This window comes from Microtus pennsylvanicus, chromosome 12 (assembly GCF_037038515.1).
Source record: "Microtus pennsylvanicus isolate mMicPen1 chromosome 12, mMicPen1.hap1, whole genome shotgun sequence".
NCBI classification, from domain to species: Eukaryota; Metazoa; Chordata; class Mammalia; order Rodentia; family Cricetidae; genus Microtus; species Microtus pennsylvanicus.
This window is the reverse complement of record NC_134590.1, coordinates 25921463-25939871: the sequence shown is the minus strand read 5'-3', so window position 1 is coordinate 25939871 and position 18409 is coordinate 25921463. Positions and strand designations below refer to the sequence as shown.

At 41.2% G+C, this 18409-nt stretch overlaps 1 protein-coding gene across 4 annotated transcripts in view; it reads left to right on the top strand.

The window, feature by feature from the left end:
* Cep135 (centrosomal protein 135) overlaps positions 1-18409 on the top strand; it is a 59041-nt gene that overhangs the window by 10668 nt on the left and 29964 nt on the right. For all 4 annotated transcript variants that reach the window (XM_075942940.1, XM_075942936.1, XM_075942938.1 and 1 more), the window contains exons 7-12: positions 5237-5365; positions 7055-7270; positions 9202-9267; positions 11789-11927; positions 13175-13398; positions 17211-17363. In XM_075942940.1, the coding sequence (XP_075799055.1) occupies positions 5237-5365; positions 7055-7270; positions 9202-9267; positions 11789-11927; positions 13175-13398; positions 17211-17363 (927 nt within the window). The remainder of the gene's footprint in view (positions 1-5236; positions 5366-7054; positions 7271-9201; positions 9268-11788; positions 11928-13174; positions 13399-17210; positions 17364-18409) is intronic.

Below are 18409 nucleotides of genomic sequence, written 5' to 3'. Positions count from 1 at the left end.
CTTTGGGGTCAAATGGCACTCTCACAGGGGTCATGTTATCAAATATCATGTACATCGGATACTTACATTATGATCCATAGCAGTAGTAAAATTACAGTTGTGAAGTAGCAGCGAAAGGAATGTTATGGTTGGGGTCACCACAACATGACGAGTTGTAAGGGCAACAGCAGGAAGGCTGAGAGCCACTGCACTCATCACACTGGGCTGTGACTTGGGGATAAAAAGCTTACCTAGCATTAGGCACCGGATTCAATTCTTAGCATAGCAGAAAATGAGGGGGAAAAATCACAAATTGAATGTGGTTGTGTTTTTTTCAGTTTATAACCACGTTTTCCCAAGTACTTTATGAACAGAAGCTGCCCAAGCCTTGCTGTCTCTGAGGTGGCTGAAGTGTTTGGAGGACGTCGCTTGGTCATGCTGGTTAAAGCACTAGTTCACTAACCATCCGTCTTAGCTGTGCCCTCTCTGCTGTGGATTCTTCTTTGGCTTGTGTTTGTTCTTCTCAGAAGGTATTCCCAGCTGTGAGGGCTAGGGGTCAGCTCCATGGTAGGCACTTATCCAGCCTGCTCAAAGCCCTGAACTGAAAACAGTAACAGCACAGTCACTATTCCTGACTTCTTCGGACAGTCTATCTTCACTTTCTCAAAGTTTCTCCTTGTTTCAGTGCCCTGTTCTTACCTTTAAGTAGTTATATTTGTACTCAGGGTCTTGTAAGACTTATTGGATAGGGGGTTGTGTAGCAGTACTTTCTTATCAGGACAGCCAGCTCACAAATAATGTCCGGGAGACTTATTATTATGAATGCTTGGCCTTGGCTTTTTTCCCAACTAGTTCTTATAACTTAAATTAACCCATATTTCTTAATCTGCGTTTTATCACATGATTTGTTACTAATATGTGTATTGCCCATCCTGCTTCCTCTGCATCTGGCTGGTGACTCCACTTTTCTTCTTCCTAGAGTTCTTTCTCTCTCTGCCTGGAAGTCCTGCCTATACCTCCTGCCTAGCTGTTGGCTGTTCAGCTTTTTATTATACCAAATCACAGCAATATATTTTTACATAGTGTAAAATTTCCCCCTTCTTGTCTAAATAAAAAGAAAAGGTTTTCAATCTAATATGGTAAAATTATATATGATAAAATTATGTACGACAAGAATTAAATAAGAATTAAATTTACAATATTCAGTCCATTTGTATTTGGCAAATTTGGAGAAATTGCTCTATTATCTATTTTATCTTGATGAGTTCAAAGCTTTATTCCTAAACCATTTTCAATCATAACTTACATTACCATCCTAAAAAAATTTTTTTAGATCTTAAATATCTTTTTAGATAAACAAGATAAACAACTTAACCTTTAATGTTTTTAATGTTTCCCAACATTATAAACTTTACATCTCTTTGTAAGTTTCTTTACTGAATTTGGTAACAAGGAAAACTGTATGACTGTCTTCACCTCCTTCAAAGACCCCAAAGAATATAATAATATTACCTGAATAAACAGTAAATGCAGAACAAGCAACTTCCAAAACTATAGAAACAACAGAGACATCTGGCTGCCTGGACAGTCACCCCCAGGTTCTTCTGCAATGTTGAGGCATCCCTCTTCAACCTACAGGCCAAGAATATATGACAGATTTTTCCTGTGAAATGGGAATTTTGAAGGACTATCCTACCTTGTCTTAGCAAAGTTTGGTAGTCACCTTCTTTTGTGTCCTGCTTGTTCGATTTGAACAGCATACTGTCAGCAGTTGAGGTGAGGACAGTTTTTTGCCAAGTGGCTAGCTTTGTCACAGAGAAAGCAAACTCCATATGGCAGTTCTTCCATGCCCATCATCCTTTTGAAATAGATTGGTACTGTCAGGAACAGATGCATCTTACTGTCATGAAAAATGTTATGTTATTAAAACATCTTAAATGCCATATTCTGTAGATCTCTGAAGTGTTTCGAGACCATCATCTATCTAAAATATATCTGACCTTGAAAACATTCCTAACATAGCCATAAATTTGATTGTTAAATGACTAACTACTAACCCGTATTTATTAATTACCCTAAGTAGTTTCCAATTACATTGTTAAACGAACTACATAGATACTGTACTATACTTAAACAAGAATAGAAACATATATACAGTATAACAAAAATAACTTTAAATTCATAGCAGCATACAAAAATCCATAACAGTGTAAAATAAATAAAAGTAGTAGTTACTTTTTAATTTAAAAGTAAATTCAGTAACCTACCCTTTTATTTCATCATTTCTATATCCCCTTTTCTTTTCAGAGTGAGATTCCGTTGTTTAGCTTTCCCCTGACCTTGACCAACCACAACTTGAAACCAACCCTCCTAGATGATGATAAACGTCCACAATCCATTGAACAACCAAAAACCATCTACCCCACCTCTTGGGAATGCCCAAGCATCATGTTCTCATTGCTTCCTCTTGTTTGGGGGTGACAGCATCTCTAGTGGACCCTGACAAAATTGGCACAATAGTCAAGTCCTGAGAGAGCTAGAGATATTATTTTTTGTTTAGTCTCAATGTGTTTGGAAAGTGTAGAGCTTATCTGAAGTCTTGGCTGGACAGTCTTGTGAGACTGGATGGACCATCTTAGCTAGCAACTTTGAAGTTGTTCTGGATACAGATTTTGAGGAAGCTGCAACAGAGATATTTTGAGAGGTTGGATCACAGGATATTTGTATTCATTGGTGTCTGGTCCTTTTTTTTTCTGAAAATACACAAACTTTTAAAGGTAACATATATGTCTGTATTAACACAAGTATGGAAAGAGCGGTGTGCTCAAGTCAGCTAAAGATGATGTTTGTTTTACATTAGAGCAGGTAAAGTGCATCTGACAACTCTATTTGGACTGTATATTCAAACCTATATTCATGCCACATAAAAGGATGGCATATAATAATAGGTCATGAGGACTCTGTAGCCAACAGGATTTATCCTGTCTCATCTAGTCTTAGAGCTGTTCCCATAGTAAAGGGATCAGCATATATGTCACCTGTCCTGTAGAGTTTTGATTGTTTGTTTGTTTCTTCCTTTATGTCTATAGCCAAGATTTTTAGGAGGTTTCTCCCAATCAAATCTGGTCTTTAATTATTTTGAAGAAATCCGTAGCTTTTTGTTTATTGTGAAAACAAAGGCATAGCCTCTCCCCCAACACAACATATTTTCTGACTTCCATTCTGAAGTTAAGACTTTCTAAAAATATATAGACTGGCTTAATTTAGCAGTTTCCATAATCCAGTGTCTTTCAATAGCTATTGCTTTTTGTTCATTAACATTTAAACAATTCAAAGTCAACAAAACACCATATAGGATCTAGAAACTCTATGTATTTTCCATCTTTATGTGGCTTTTTCCTTTGTTACTTTATCTTTAAAGACTATTATTTTTAAACTATTTTTCTGTGACTGTTTATACCCTTTTTTTTCTTCAGCATCTAAGCACATTCTTTTTATTTTTTTATTTTTTTCAAGACAAGGTTTCTCTGTAGCTTTGGTGCCTGTCCTGGAACTAGCAGGCCTCGAATTCCCAGAGATCCGCCTGCCTCTGCCTCCCGAGTACTGGGATTAAAGGCGTGCGCCACCACCGCCCGGCTTCTAAGCACATTTTTAAACACACTGTTGCCTATTCATAGTTTTTCTTGGTCTCGACATGACTTTTTGCACATCTGCAGCCTCCTGTAACCACATGAGCCAGATCTTAACCTGCTAGGCTACTGCTGCATGGGCCGGCTTAGCACATGGCACACTGGAGCTGGCTCTGCCACCCTCAGTTCCCTGAGAGCCTAGTCTCATACCAAAGGGTGTAGGCTCTGGAGCCGTATTTATCTTTCCCAGCTCTTGGAATTTATTGTGTCTGCCTGCAGCAGGCATTTGTACCCAGTGCCAACTGCTCATGTGTTCAGCTGTGCAGCAGGGCTTCTTGAAAGAGCCACGCCTCTGTACGCTGAGCCTACCTAGGAGACCTGTTGCCAGGAAGCTTTCTCAGGCCTTATGTGTAAAGTTTGGCATTAGCTTAGGCTTGTCCTACTAGCTCTTATAACTTAAATTAACCTGTTTTTATTAATCTGTGTTCTTCCATGTGGCCCAGTTGCCTCTACTCTCTGCTGTATGTCTGACTTCTTCAGTGCCCCCTGGTTTAATCTACATACCTAGATTGCTCTTTTTCTTTCTCTATCCCCAGAAGTCTTGTCTCCTCTCCTGCCTAGCTATTGATCATTCAGCTCTTCGTTGCACCAATCATTGCAATATCTCTTTACATCGTGTACAAATATTCCACATCAGGGTTGTATTTGCTCAGTGCTCAATTCTTCACGCTTCTCTCCAGTCCAGTCATGCTGAGTCATTTCTGCTGCCTCTGATATTTCCCATGATTTTGTGTATGGGTGTGGCTGCCTGGAGCACCCCTTTTTGTGATACAGCATTGCTATAGCCTTTATGGACATCTTGCTAAATTTAGCAAGGTCTTTGGTGATGTTATAGGTACAAACATAGACTGCAGAGTGGGCCACTTCATCCCTTTCAGTACTGATTCCGTAAGATACCATTTCCTTTACTCTTCTGTTGAAGACCTGTTGTGCTGCAACTGTTGGGGTGCTTGGTAGTACTCCCTGTTACGTTCTCTGTTCCTGGAATTCAAAGTCCATCCATCAGTGTGTTCAGTAATTATTGAATTGAATCTTCATTTTTTTTTCTGAATTGGGGGAAAACAAAGTATGTGTGTGTATGTGTTTGTGTGTGTGTATGTGTGCATTTTTCCAATTCTTGCATGTGAATTGGTATCAGTTTATTAATTAAATTCACCCTAGTTTCCTATCTTTTTTGATACTGAATTTGATAGCCACTCAGTTGTTAATATTTTCCATTCATTCCAACATTCATCCATTCTAGCAAGCGCTGAAGTATGTCAACATTATTCCAGTGCTTGAACATGTGTATAATCTGCCAAGACATTTCTGTTCTTATAAACAGTTTTAGAGGAGAGAAAAAAAACCCTCAAAATTTAATTAGCATCAACTCCATAAGAGCACTGATGAGAGCTATCTGTGCTGATCCTATAGCGCTGGTATATTCTGTGTTTTCACACATGTGGACTCCAGTATAAACCGTAGCTGTTTGTGTGCGTTGGTGGTACATAAGGAAAGATCATATCTAAACGAAAGTTCCGGGTTCAGGATTTGCTTCACACCCAATTTTATCAACTTTATTTCCTCAGATTGAACTAAGAGAACGAGAAATAGAACGACTATCACTTGCTTTGGATGACGGCCGTTCCCCTGATGTCCTGTCTCTGGAGACTAGAAATAAAACCAATGAAAAGCTTATCGCTCACTTAAATGTCCAGGTAATGGCTCTCCGGGCTGCTTCCTTGAGTCTGTAAAAATCTGAGGTTCTTAAAATGACTTGTGGGTTGATAAAGTGGCAGGCTTGTTCACTGAAGTATTTTTTATAAGGGAGTTTATATTATTTATATTTATAGGGGAGTTTTTATTATTTATAAGGGAGTTTTTGTTTGTTTTATTCTTTTTGAGACAGGGTCTTACTATATAACCTCGGCTGACTAAAACCCTCTATGTAGACCAGGCTGGCCCTGAACTCACAAAGATCCGTCTGCCTCTGCCTCTCCAGTTCTGGGATTAAAGGCGCGCGCCACCATACATGACTCTGGGGAGTTTCTGACAGAGCAGAGAAATGAGGAATAGCTTTGAGAGACCAGAATCCCTAATGAGCAGCAAGTAAGATGGGTCTAGTGTTACAAACATAAAAGAAGACCATAGTCTCTGGGCAGTGCCGTCAGTTTGCTCTTTTTAAACCCATGAATGAGTGAGGTGTCGTGACACATTCCTGTAATCTTGTACTTGGGAGGGAGAGAGGCAGGAAGATTGGTTTATGGCCAGTCTCAGCCTCATAGTAAATTCTAGACTGTCATGGGTTACATGAGACCCTATCTCAAAAGAACAAAGCAACAAAATATATATAGAAAAATCAAAAGGTTTTGTTTTAGTATATTTTAAAATATACTAACAAAGTTTATCTTTGTGTCTTGGGGAATTCTTGGTGACCCTGTATTTTTAAAAACTGATAATTTTAAGGTAGATATATGCTTATATATGCTATAAGTTATAAATGATATGTACTGTCTATGATATATGTTGTATGATGTACAATATTATCCACTTTGTTCTTTATATACATATTATACAGCATATATTCACATGTAATATATTATTGACTGTTAATGTGATAGTGTAGCTTGGTAGTAAAAGCTTGTGTAACACACAAGTCTCAAGTCCAACCTCACCACTGCCAAGAAGGAGTAACACAGATAAAACATGCAGCTTGTGTCTGTTTGCACCAGGCTTCGACCTGAGATGAAGAAGCAGAAGAGCCCTGTAAGGTGTGACATGGGAGCTTAGAAGTTTAGATACAGGGCGGGCCTGCGGGTCTGTCTGTACGTAATAGGTGGAGTTTGCTCAGAGACAATAGAGGCAACATTCAAATACACTGTCCAATAAAAACGTGAGTCCAGACAGATGGGATGCAGTATAATTGCAAATAATGTATTTATCCCAGTATATCCCAAACTTCATTTCAGCATGTGATAGTTTTACTTTCCTAAAACAACAACAACAACAAAAACCCCAGAACTTTGAAGCTTCATGCCGTTTACATTTATAGCACATCTTAGTTTAGAGTCGCCATGTTTAAAAGTGCTTGGCAGCTACATCTAGATGCTAATAGCTACTGTATTGGACAGCACAAGCTAATGTCAGTATGACAGCCTTGTCGTATTTTTATAGCTCTTTTGGGAACAAGTTCACACAAATTTCTTATCCTTTCCTTCTGTATTTGAAAAATAAAAGCCAGTGAACATGTATTTTCATTGAGGTGCATATTGTCAGTTTGGCAAAATAAATAGTATTTAGGGTTACACATACAAAAATAGCTTCATTTAACTTCAGCATCTTTTAAAATGCAGTTGTTTAGAACTTTTAGTTTGAAACTTTATCACGTGATTGTAAATTGGATTCAGGTTGACTTCCTTCAACAAGCTAATAAAGAGCTGGAGAAGCATATTCAAGAGCTGATGGAAACCAAGGAAACGGTGACAAGCGAAGTTGTGAACCTCAGTAACAAGAACGAAAAGCTCTGCCAGGAGCTAACGGAAATCGACCAGCTAGCGCAGCAGCTGGAAAGGCATAAGGAGGAAGTGCTGGAGACTGCCGACAAGGAGCTCGGGGAGGCAAAGGTGATGCTGGCCCTGTGCTGTGGGGTCTCACTAGCCCTGAGCACAGTGAGCTGAGCTCGGGATGGCCATGCTCAGCTTTGCTTGCTCGCTGCAGACATGTTTCTACCTTTAATAACTCAGGGTTTTCTTAAGCGCTGTTCTCACCTGTTAGAAGATGGCCTTTGCTGTAGTTGGTTTAGTTTTCCTGAAACACACCTGCTCTACAGTAAAGGTCTACACACCGCCTTGATGTCCTCTGTAGCTTCCATCCCTGTCATTTTATCTCTGAAGTCTGTCCTCTTGTCAGATTTAGCTCAATAACCCTTGAAAGATTATATTGCATGTGGGTATGTGTTTATATCATGTACATGCTTGTGTGTGTTTGTTCACATGTGTAGGCATACGTATATGCATTGGTGAACATGCACGTCTGTGAGCATGTGTATGGAGGCCTGAAGCTGACGTTGGCTATCTGCCTCAGTCACTCTTCCTTTATTTATCTGGGCAGGGTCTGCCTCTGACCTCAGAGCTTACTGTTTCAGCTTTGTCTAGCTTGTGAGCTTGCCCTAGGGATCCCAGCTCGGCCTCCTTAGTGCTGGGATTAGAGTTGTTGCCAAACCTGCCCAACTTTCATATGGGTACTTGGGAGCTGCACTCTCGTCATTAAGCCTGTGCTGCTTATGCGTTCGCCTCTGAGCCATCTTCCCAGCCCCTAAAGGTATTATTAAAACATTTTCCAGCATTTGCAGAGAGACTGAAGCAGGAAGACTGTGTGTTCTAGGCTAGCTTGCCATACACTGTGAAACCATATCTAAAACTAAAACAGTACTGTGAGGCCTTCTCAGCAATTAGACAAATAAATAAATAAAACAGAATAAAGTAAAGGGCATACACTTTTCAAAGAAATAGTAAAAATTTTTGTTCATATGTTATATGACCTTAATTGTGGAAAATTCAAAGATTTGAACACAATGAGATAGGATAAATAAGTTTAACAAATTGCATCTTACACACACACACACAAATCACATACAATTTTGTATACTAAGAATAAAGAAAATCAAACAAAGAAATTAATTAATCCATTTGCAGCTGCATCAGCAAGAATGAACTTAACCAGTTAGGTGAAAACTTTAGACATACCAGAACATTCATGAAAATTAAAGGGCGTGTAAGTGGAAAGACATCCTGCGTGCATTTATAGGTTGTAAAACCACACAGTCTCTGAAGTCAACTCAAGTCCTACCAGGATGCAGTGCCAGTTTTTCTAAAGTGGAAAATAGTCTGGAAGTATATATGGACTCTTAAGAGACTGCATAGTCTGGGATGAAGATGTGGATTGGGGACGTAGCCCAGTTTGCAGAGTGCTTGCCCACATGCACGAGGCCCTGGGCTTGTTCTTCAGATCTGGGGAAAGGTGCGGGGGTAACGAATTCGTATAGTTGTGACTCCGCGTTTCCGGTTTTAGTGCATTACTATCCTCCATGTCTTTCCTCCCTTGTTCCACTCCTTTCTGTCCATTCTGTGCTTCCACATGCGCGGCATTGAATGTGACTCCTCATGGCCCGTTGACAAGGCCCATAGATGTCAACTTGACGCAACAAAAGATGCAGTTGGATCACAGTCTTTCAGTGGTTTCTGCTCTCTTAGTTGTGGTGCAAGAGATCCAGGTTAATCAAAGCAGCTGAGAACATGAAGAGGATGGTTAGGAAATGAGCACCTTCATTCCCCAGAGCTGAGGCCCGAGACAGGAAACTCGAAGTGCTTCTCTACTTGACAAGCGAGTCCACACAGGCTATCAGGGCAGTGCAGTGTTAAACAGAGCCTTCATCTCAACTTCATCCTCTAGTCACTGAACTAGGGTCCTAGACTTTACTGACAGAGAGTGCGTACCAGCTGGTCTTACTCCTTATGCCATAGTAATGCTCACCTAATAGACTTTTTATTCCTAGAAAGAGATTAAAAGAAACCTCTGTGAAATGAGGAACCTTGAGGAAAAAATGGCAAAACTTCAACTGGTAAGTTGATGTCACACTATTGTCAGTGTTTTGAGCATGGAATTGATGCCCAGATTTTATAAGTCTCTTGAGAAACAATGTATATGGATAATATTCAGTCTTTTTAGTGGACTGTGTGGTTTTGGCATAGTCCCAGAATTGTAGGACCATCACTGCTAATTCCAGAACATCATCATTTTGGAAAGAAACCTTATATTTATCAGTTAGTCACCCCATTACCTTCTGTTTAGCCCTTGACAGCCACTCACCTACCTTCAGGTTCTAGAGTTCTCATTCTGACAGTTTGTATAAATGGATCATCATGTATTGTGTGGCCTTTTGCATCAGGCTTCTTAGCGTGTTTGCAAGGTTTGTGAGGTCATAGCATGAATGGGAATTCCGTTCCTTTCTGTAGCCGAGTGATGAATGTTCCACACTGTGCTTATGCAGTTTTATCACTCTCTAATCTTTCATAACCTGTGTTTATAGATAACACTGAATATGAGCCCCTGGCAGGAATTCTGTATTCCTCTAACTACTTTATCTTAGCAGTTTCCTAGTGATAGTAAGATCAAGAACTGGTGTTTATTTGTTGCTATTAGAAGTAGTCATTCTCCTTTTAATTGCTTTGTTTGATGTAATTAAAGCTATTTTTCTAGTCACAATGCTTGTCCCTATGGCCTTTGGTGAGAAAGACAGGCTTTATCCAAAGAGACTCCTCGATATAGGGGCCCAGTGTGGAATTAGGAGAATGCCTTACAGGTTAAACTGGCCGTCACTCAGAGGTAGAAGGCTGTCTTCCTTGTGATAACCTGCTATGTTGGAAGGGTTCCCTGTATGATTAGAAGCAAAGACCAACAGAAACTTGCATCTCTTCGTTATGTATAGTCTACACTGCTGTTTTCTGGGGACATGCTGTTTCTATGGGATGTAGCCTGTATTCACTATTTGTGAATTTTTGAACACATAGTATGAACAGCACGATAGTGGCTTCATGGTGGACAGTGGGACTTTCAGGGGAAAGAGTCATTTGGACTAACAGCAGGACTTATAAGAGGTGAATGTTATAAACAAGAAATTTCACTCTATACGTCTTTGAAGCAGTATGCTAAAGGCATTTGGAAAGGGAGAATAAGAGAAGAGAACTCACACATACATGTGTGTGCAGGAGGGTTTACTGTGGTTCACTATTGTCTGCACACTGAGTGCTGAGGGCGGTCGGCGGTGCTTGTCTCAGATCCATGGTCGGTTTCTGTGACATTGGCTGACACTGCCAGCAGGTTCTTATATTTCCTGTTAGTTTTATACTTTATGTATTTCTGAGCTAATAGTTGATTGCTGATGTTCACTACACATTTGCCATGGCAGAAGCAGTGACTTTGTCACTGGTCTGCACTGCTGTGCTCTTTAAACATAGGCATTAATAAGTTGTGTTGTGCACAGACGTACTCAGCCATAGAGAAGTGGGACGATGTGCTAAACAAATGAGTAGTGAATAAAACGTAAGGGTTCTACCTTCCACAAAAGAGCATTGTTATCATGGGCTTCGTGGTGTGTTTAGTGTGTGTGTGTGTTTTGCTTTTAATTTTTTTTACATGCAGTTTATTTTGATCATACTTTTTCTCCCCTCACTTCTCCCAAATTCTCCTTCTCTACCCAACTTTCTTATCTCTCTTTCTCAATCTCTCCCTTCCTCTAAAACAAAACAAAAACAATTGTCAAAACAAATGAAAACCCTACTGGTAAGACCAAAAAAATTACCAAAACAAAAATAAAAATGCACATGAAAACATGGAGTCCATTTTGTCTGGCCAGCTGGGCATGGGGCCCGCCTTGGAGTACGGTTAATATACAAAGTGGCACTCCATTGGACAATACTGACTTTCCCTTTCCCAGCAGGTATCAATTGCAGATAACTTTTCCATTAGGGGTGGGAGACTGTGTCCATTTTCCCTTCTCTGCTGGGCCCACATCTGGCCATGAACCCTGAGCAGGCCATGTGTGCTGCCGCAGTCTCTGCGAGTCCCTTTGTGCATCAGTTGTCTTGTGTGCAGAAGACACTGTTTCCTTGTGGTTATCCACATCGCTGCTGACTCTTACCAGCTTTCCGATCCTCTTCCACACAGAGCCCTGATCCTTGGGGGCGGGGGCTTGATAAAGACACCCCATTTCGAACTGAGTGCCAATGTCTCTCACTCTGTACATCATCCAATCATGGTTCTCGATGTTAGTTCCCATCTACTGTGAGAGGAAGCTTCTCTGATGAGAGTTCAGCATGGCAGTGATTAAAGTCCCAGCCTAGTATGCAGACTGGGTTCTGTTCTTTCATGGGTGGTGCATTTTGTCACAATTGAAGTGATTAAAGTAGTGCAGGTTCATACACACACACACACACACACACACACACACACACACACACACAAATTGCTATTTTATATGTATATACATACATATGCTACAAAAGTATCCATTTTGCCTATAAGTATTAGAAATGTTTAATAAAGTTATTAGGATACATAATTATAGAATTACCATTTTGCAGGAATTAGACTTATGCCACAAGGAAAAGGAGAGACTAAATGATGAGCTCCTTCTGAAATCAGACCTGGAAACTGTTGTTCATCAGCTTGAACAAGAAAAGAACAGACTTAGCAAAAAAATGGAAAGTTTTGCAGTCACAGGTAAGATGCCAAATGTAAGATAAAAAGTGACTTTGCCCTCTGTATGTTGCACTAGTAGATGATCCTTCGTGCATTTGTTTAATAACAGTGCCAAGCCCAGAAGTGATGCTGGGCAGGGTGGACACAATAGGAAGCCCTCCCTGAATTCTGACTGGTTGGCGCAGGGGAGGCTGTTGGAATGTTTCGTAGTGGAAGTGTGTGCTTCTTTGAGGCAGACTAAAACCATTCTGAAATGGCAGACATTGCAGTGCAGAGTCTTTTTAAAGGAACACTGTTATATTGCCTCAAAATCCGCACTTGGCCTCTGTCTGGTCCCTCACTACTCCAGCTCCTCACCCCATTCCAGACGGCCTCTGTCTCCACCTCACCAGCAGAACTGCCCTGCGTGAAGCCAAATGCAGCCCAGCTCTTCTCACGTTAGCTTATTCCTTTTTAACATTTACCACAGTTGCTCATTCCTTCTCGCTTTCCTACTCTCTTCTGACCTTGCTGGTCATTCCTTCATGGGATAAAACGGCCAGTTCATGAGTTTTCTAGTGTCATGGATTATTCAGTCACGTTTAGTAAATTGTGCATCTGCTGAATGAATGAAGGGGAAGATGGCAGCATCGAATTCATCATGAAAACCATTCTAGTCAGTGTCGGGAGTGTAGTTCCACAGGCTGAACTCTGTGAGGTTGCTAGTATTTGCTTTATTTTAGATCATGGAAAAGTAACTTTTACTGATAAAAACTAGTCATTGTGAGTTGAATTGTTTGTGGTGATATATTCCTACAGTCCCGGGCATTTTAAGGGCACAAGGGCATTTTGAGCCCAGGAGTTTGAGTCTATACATCCTATCTCAAAAATAGCAGCAGAAAAGTAATCATTGTGCTTCTTGGGAACAAATGAGTTGTTTTGGTTTCTTTGTGCATGTGTTAAACCCAAGCTCAGTGAAGTGTGAGCCTGTAGGGTTGTTGACTCTGCTTTCCTCAGTGCTCCTTGAGGGTCTCTGGGAAGTGTCACTCTTCTTTTAAAGTGCTAGATGGTATCCAGCTGTGATAACTTCAGCAGAGGGTGGCCCTCACTTGTTGGACATTATTTATTGTTGATGTTTGGCTTTTGTTTCCTTCTCATTCTCTCTATTCGATATGTCTGATCTTTGTGGTTGACACAGAACAGTTCAGGATTGCTAGTAGTTTTTTGTTTATTTATTTGACTAATCCACATTATATACACAACATTATCTTAACTACTTTAATTTGCAGAAAGAGAACTGACTTTGGAAGTTGAGAGAATGAGGCTAGAACATGGGATAAAACGTCGAGACAAGTCGCCCTCTCGTTTAGATACATTCCTGAGAGGCATAGAAGAGGAGCGAGACTATTACAAGAAAGAACTGGAAAAACTCCAGCATATCATCCAACGGAGAACTTGTTCTGTAAATTACTCTTCCCGGGAAAAGACCGCAATACTCAAATGCTCAGAAAAGGTAATACCTTTTATAAGAGTAATCAAAGGGGGATATGTTTGCGCATGTGTGTGTGAGATAAACCTTGTTGCTTTATTGCTGTAATAAACGCAACATTATTTATACATAATTTTAAAAGTCCCAATCTTGATTTTTGTTTTTACAATAACTTGCAATGTAAGAGGAACCCTGCATTATGAGAGAAACTATCCAACAATAAAGGACATTTTGATTTCTATAAATTTAGGTTGAATAGCAGAGTCATGTGAGAGGCTTTGTAGGCTTTCAGAAGCCAGAACTCAGACTCAAAATACTGTTCGTTTCTGCTCTTTCCAGGATTTATGTTGTGTGACAGCTGCACTTTCCCTCTGCTAACAGAGTAGCTCTGTCCTCATGACACTCAACAGCCTTTTATGTCCTTCCCAGCTTTGGTGCTAGAGTTATGTTGTAGGGAGGAGCAGGCCCGCTGCCCAGTTAGCTTTCACCCGAAGTAATTATACAGAAACTGTATTCATTTAAATGCCTGGCCCATTAGCTCTAGCCTCTTACTGGCTAACTCTCACATCTTGATTAACCCGTTTCTATTAATTTGTATGTTACCACAAGGTCATGACTTACCTGCATGAGTCTAACCAACGTACGTCTTGGGCAAGAGAAGCTTGGCGTCTGCCACACTGCCTTCTTCCTCCCAGAATTCTGTTCTGTCTACCACGCCCATCTAAGGGCTGCCCTATCAAAAGGCCAAGGCTGTTTTCTTTATTCAACCAATGAAAGCAACACATAGAAAGAAGACCCTCCTGCACCAGAGTTAGAGCATCATCCCTTTCAGGGACTGTTCTCAGCGCCAGTACTAACTGAGTAAAGTGAGTGTGTGAGACAGTTGTGAGCGTGGAGACCTGGGGGTGCATTTCACGCCTAAAAGTAGATATTGTTTTTTTTTTTTGTTTTTTTGTTTTTTGTTTTTCGAGACAGGGTTTCTCTGTGGCTTTGGAGCCTGTCCTGGAACTAGCTCTGTAGACCAGGCTGGTCTCGAACTCATAGAGATCCACCTGCCTCTGCCTCCCGAGTGCTGGGATTAAAGGCGTGCGCCATCATCGCCCGGCCTAAAAGTAGATATTGTAAGCATGTGTAGAAGCACTTGGTTAGCAGACAGCCAAGGGCTCTCTCAATCTGGATCTGGTGCTGTGGCTGTCAGCTTCCTGCTTTATGGTAAACTGTTAAGCACAGTTTCTTGGAATTGCAATAAGTCGGGAAAAATTTAGGCGTTTTCCATATCAGTGATCTTTATTATCCATCCTCATTGAGCTTGTCTTGTCTTTGATGGGAGCATTTCCCCTTTAACCTTATACTCACTGGGGCTCCCAATCTGAGTCTGAGGACAGCCTGAGGAAGGCTTTGGAGCTGGAGGCCTGATGCAAGTTTCAGCTTCTTGTGCCAGCTGATGATAGGCCTTGGAGAAGCTGACTTCATGCAGCCCTGATTCCTCGTGTGCAGATACAGAAACATAACTCCATCTGCTTAGAAAGATTGAATGAGGTCATTGACATACGGGTCTTCTAGCATAGTATTTAGTTCCCAACTAGGAAACAGTTTGTTTCTCTATTGCTTGCTGGTTTAAAGTGGCTCTGATGTATATGATTAAGTTCAGTAGGTGTATAATGTCTTCGATGAATGAGGCATGGACTGTAGAGGTAATGATGATAATTCCTAAATAAATCAGTATCAGAAATATATTTTATGTTAGTCGACAAAGACACTAATCTCAAATGATGATTCTGAGAAAAGTCAACAGAACAGTTCTGGTTAAAAAAATGACTATGTCTGAAACACACACACACACCCTCCTTGTGGTGACTTGCATCTGTAACTTCAGTACTGTGGGAGAAGCAAGAGGGTTGGTATAAATTCAAGGCCAGCCTGGGTACAAAGCAAGTTCCGGGGCAGCTAAGGTTATATAGTGAGACCCCGTCCCAAAGTAAGAAGAAAAGGGATTCTTGATATTGTATCATCAGCACTGTGCTTGTTGCTTATTAATGTGTTGAGAATAATAGAGTGGAGAAAGGGTGTTAACATACGTTGTGTAATACTAATGTAAATATTACACACAAGATACATTTGCAGAAAAGTTTAGCATTCTTCCTCAAGCAGTAAAGCCAGGTGTCATACCAGGTACTGAACACAAAATCACAGGAACAGGAGCCCTGTGTCTCTGACAGAAATTCAATCTAGTAAGTACATTAATGTAAAAATTTACATCATACCCCTTTACAGTATGTAAATTTAGGGGTATATCTGCCATTGAGCTACATCCCTGGCTGCTAAGTAACTTCACTATCTCATTTATATTAAGTGTTGATGAAGACTGTCCAGAGCAATTCAGAACATACATCTGAGTTATGTGGAGAATCTGGAAGGAGTCCTTGTAGAAAGTGACATTTAAGTCAGTAATGAAAACAATTGAGGGTCTTTATTCATTGCACTCCGTTTCCAGGGTGTGCAGACTACATTCTGTAAGATGTTAGGTCGCAGGTTTTCCTCTATGTTTTTCAGCTGCTGTGTAAAACAGCTTTGCCCTTTAATGCAGCCACGATATCCAGCTATGTCCATCAGGCTTTAGTTGTGCTTGTTCCTATGTGGAAGCTGCCTCACACGCTTCCACCACATACTGAATCTTCACGGGTGTTGTCTGTGCTCAGTGGATATCTGTCCAGTTGTATTACTTTACTCTTGCTGTGACAAAACACTAGGACCCAGGCAACTTGTAAACTAAAGTGTAAATTAGGCTTATGGCTTCAGAGAGATCCATGCCATGAAAGTGGAACAAGGGAGTGGCGGGAACAGCTGAGAGTTCACATTTGGATGCACAGGCAGGAAGCAGAAAGCATACTGGGAAAGGGAATTTTTTGAAGCTTCAAATCCTACCCCCAGTGACACCTCTTCCATCAAGGTCACGTCTCCCAATCCTTTCTAAACAGTTCCAACAACTTAGAACTAAGCATTCAAACATGAGCCTATAGGGGCTCCTATCATTTCAGCTGCCACATTACTATAGCAGTTTATCTGGGTTTCTATATTTAGGTCATTGACACGCTGTAAATTTACCATCCTCATGGCAGTCATGATTTTTGAATTATGCTATGATAGCAGATATATTCTTAGAAATGTTGGAAATCAGTGGATTGTTGGAAGAAATTTTGGTTAGTCAGTTCACATCTCAATAGGTACTGACTTGTACTGTTGCACAGATGGACCTCATGTGGTATGAAGCTGGGACGAGAGTTGGGGCTATTTTACCTGAGATGCCAGCCATAATGGTCATTCATAGAAGACAGGACACACATACCTCCCTGGACTCTTCCTTGGGAGAGTTATAAAGAAGTGACTCTGAGCACTTAGCATGCATCAGAATGACTGGAAGACCTGACAAAATGTCCTATGCTCTCCTCCCAAGGAGCCCAGCATGGGCCCTCCACTTGATGTGCACACCAAGCTTCTAGGTGCTGCCAATCTCCTGGTCTAGAGGTTATAGTTAGGTGCCACTGGTGTGCACTAGAGCAGCTCGGGGGGCACCTGTGGAAGCCTCTGATGAGATCTGCACAGGTGGTGTTATTGGCAGCCGTGCACCTTCCTGAGAACCCAAAGCCAGGAAGTTTGCACCATTCCTGCCAGTGCTTTCATCTGCTCTCCGGAATTTATCCTTTAATTACATAGAAAAAACTTCTGTTCTTCTGTCTGTGAGCCTGCTGCAGCCAGCCTCGTCACCAGCGTCTCTGTGACAGCCGTGCGGTTGTAATTATAACAAATGATAATGTGGATCTGTGTAATTGTTTCAGGGCGATCACAGTTCAAACATTCATCTGATCTCAAGAGAACGAGATGAGCTCCAACGTATGCTAGAGAGATTTGAAAAATACATGGAGGATATTCAGTGCAATGTGAAGCTGCTCACAGCGGAAAAGGACAAACTCAGTGTCTTGTATAACGAAGTAAGGAGTGGGTCCTAATTATTGCACAGGTCATTTCAACTCAGTTAGCTATAACGGAGCCCCTTTGTATCCTGCGTGTTTTCCTGACACATGGGACTCAGGATTTTCTTCCCCAATTAAGATGATAAGTGGTAGTAGTTTGGACTGTCATCGTCTTCTCAAAACAGAAATTTCTCTTCGTTTTTCATGTTTGTTTTCCCTCTTTCTAGTTTATCAGTGTGTCGGGTCAGTTAGAGATGGTCTCTTTGTTCTAAAATTAACTGAAGAGACCTTAGCTGACTCTGTGTCAAAACTGTCGTGAGCTTTAGACATGCTACCACATATCTGAGTCCTAGGGATAAACTGGATATGCAGCCCCTGTTTGAAATGCTGGCTCTTAAGTTAGCCTCTAATTCTGAGAAGATGACAATGGCTCTGTCGTCAGAGTGCCTGCCACACAAGCCTGAGGCCCTGGGTCAGATCCCTAACAACTCAAATCCAGGCATGCTGGCTCTCATCTGTAAGGTGAACACTTGCGGGGTCAAGACAGGTGGGTCTCCAGAAACTGTTAGCCCAGGCTAACCGGGCCGTGAGAGACGGTGTTGTATGCTCTTGGGGAAAATCTGCTTTGGGGGGCCAGCACTGCCACAGCCTGGCCCTGCTACAGAGCCTGAGCTGGCAGACAGGAAGCTGACTGAACAAATCCTGGAGTTTGTACTGGTTTGTCTACACCTCTCTCTCATGAAGTCCTTCACTGTTTTGACAGGAGGGGAAGACATGGAAGTGAAAAGAGACACGTTCACTTTTGTGAGCTTTTCTAGGACTTGGCACGGTGTTCACTACATGGAGCTCCCCACAGTAGACTTAGCTCTCAGCCTTCTGGAGTCTACCTAGTTAATTCTTCTCTGTCTGTCTACTTCTAGTTTCCAGTGTTGTGTGGCTGCAGCTTCTCTCACTCTTCTTGCCTTTGGGACTTTAGTATTTAATTTTAACCCTTTTACTTTTATTTTATTGGGATTTGGGAAGAAAGGGAAAGAAGCATGTATTTAATATATCCGTACCCCAAG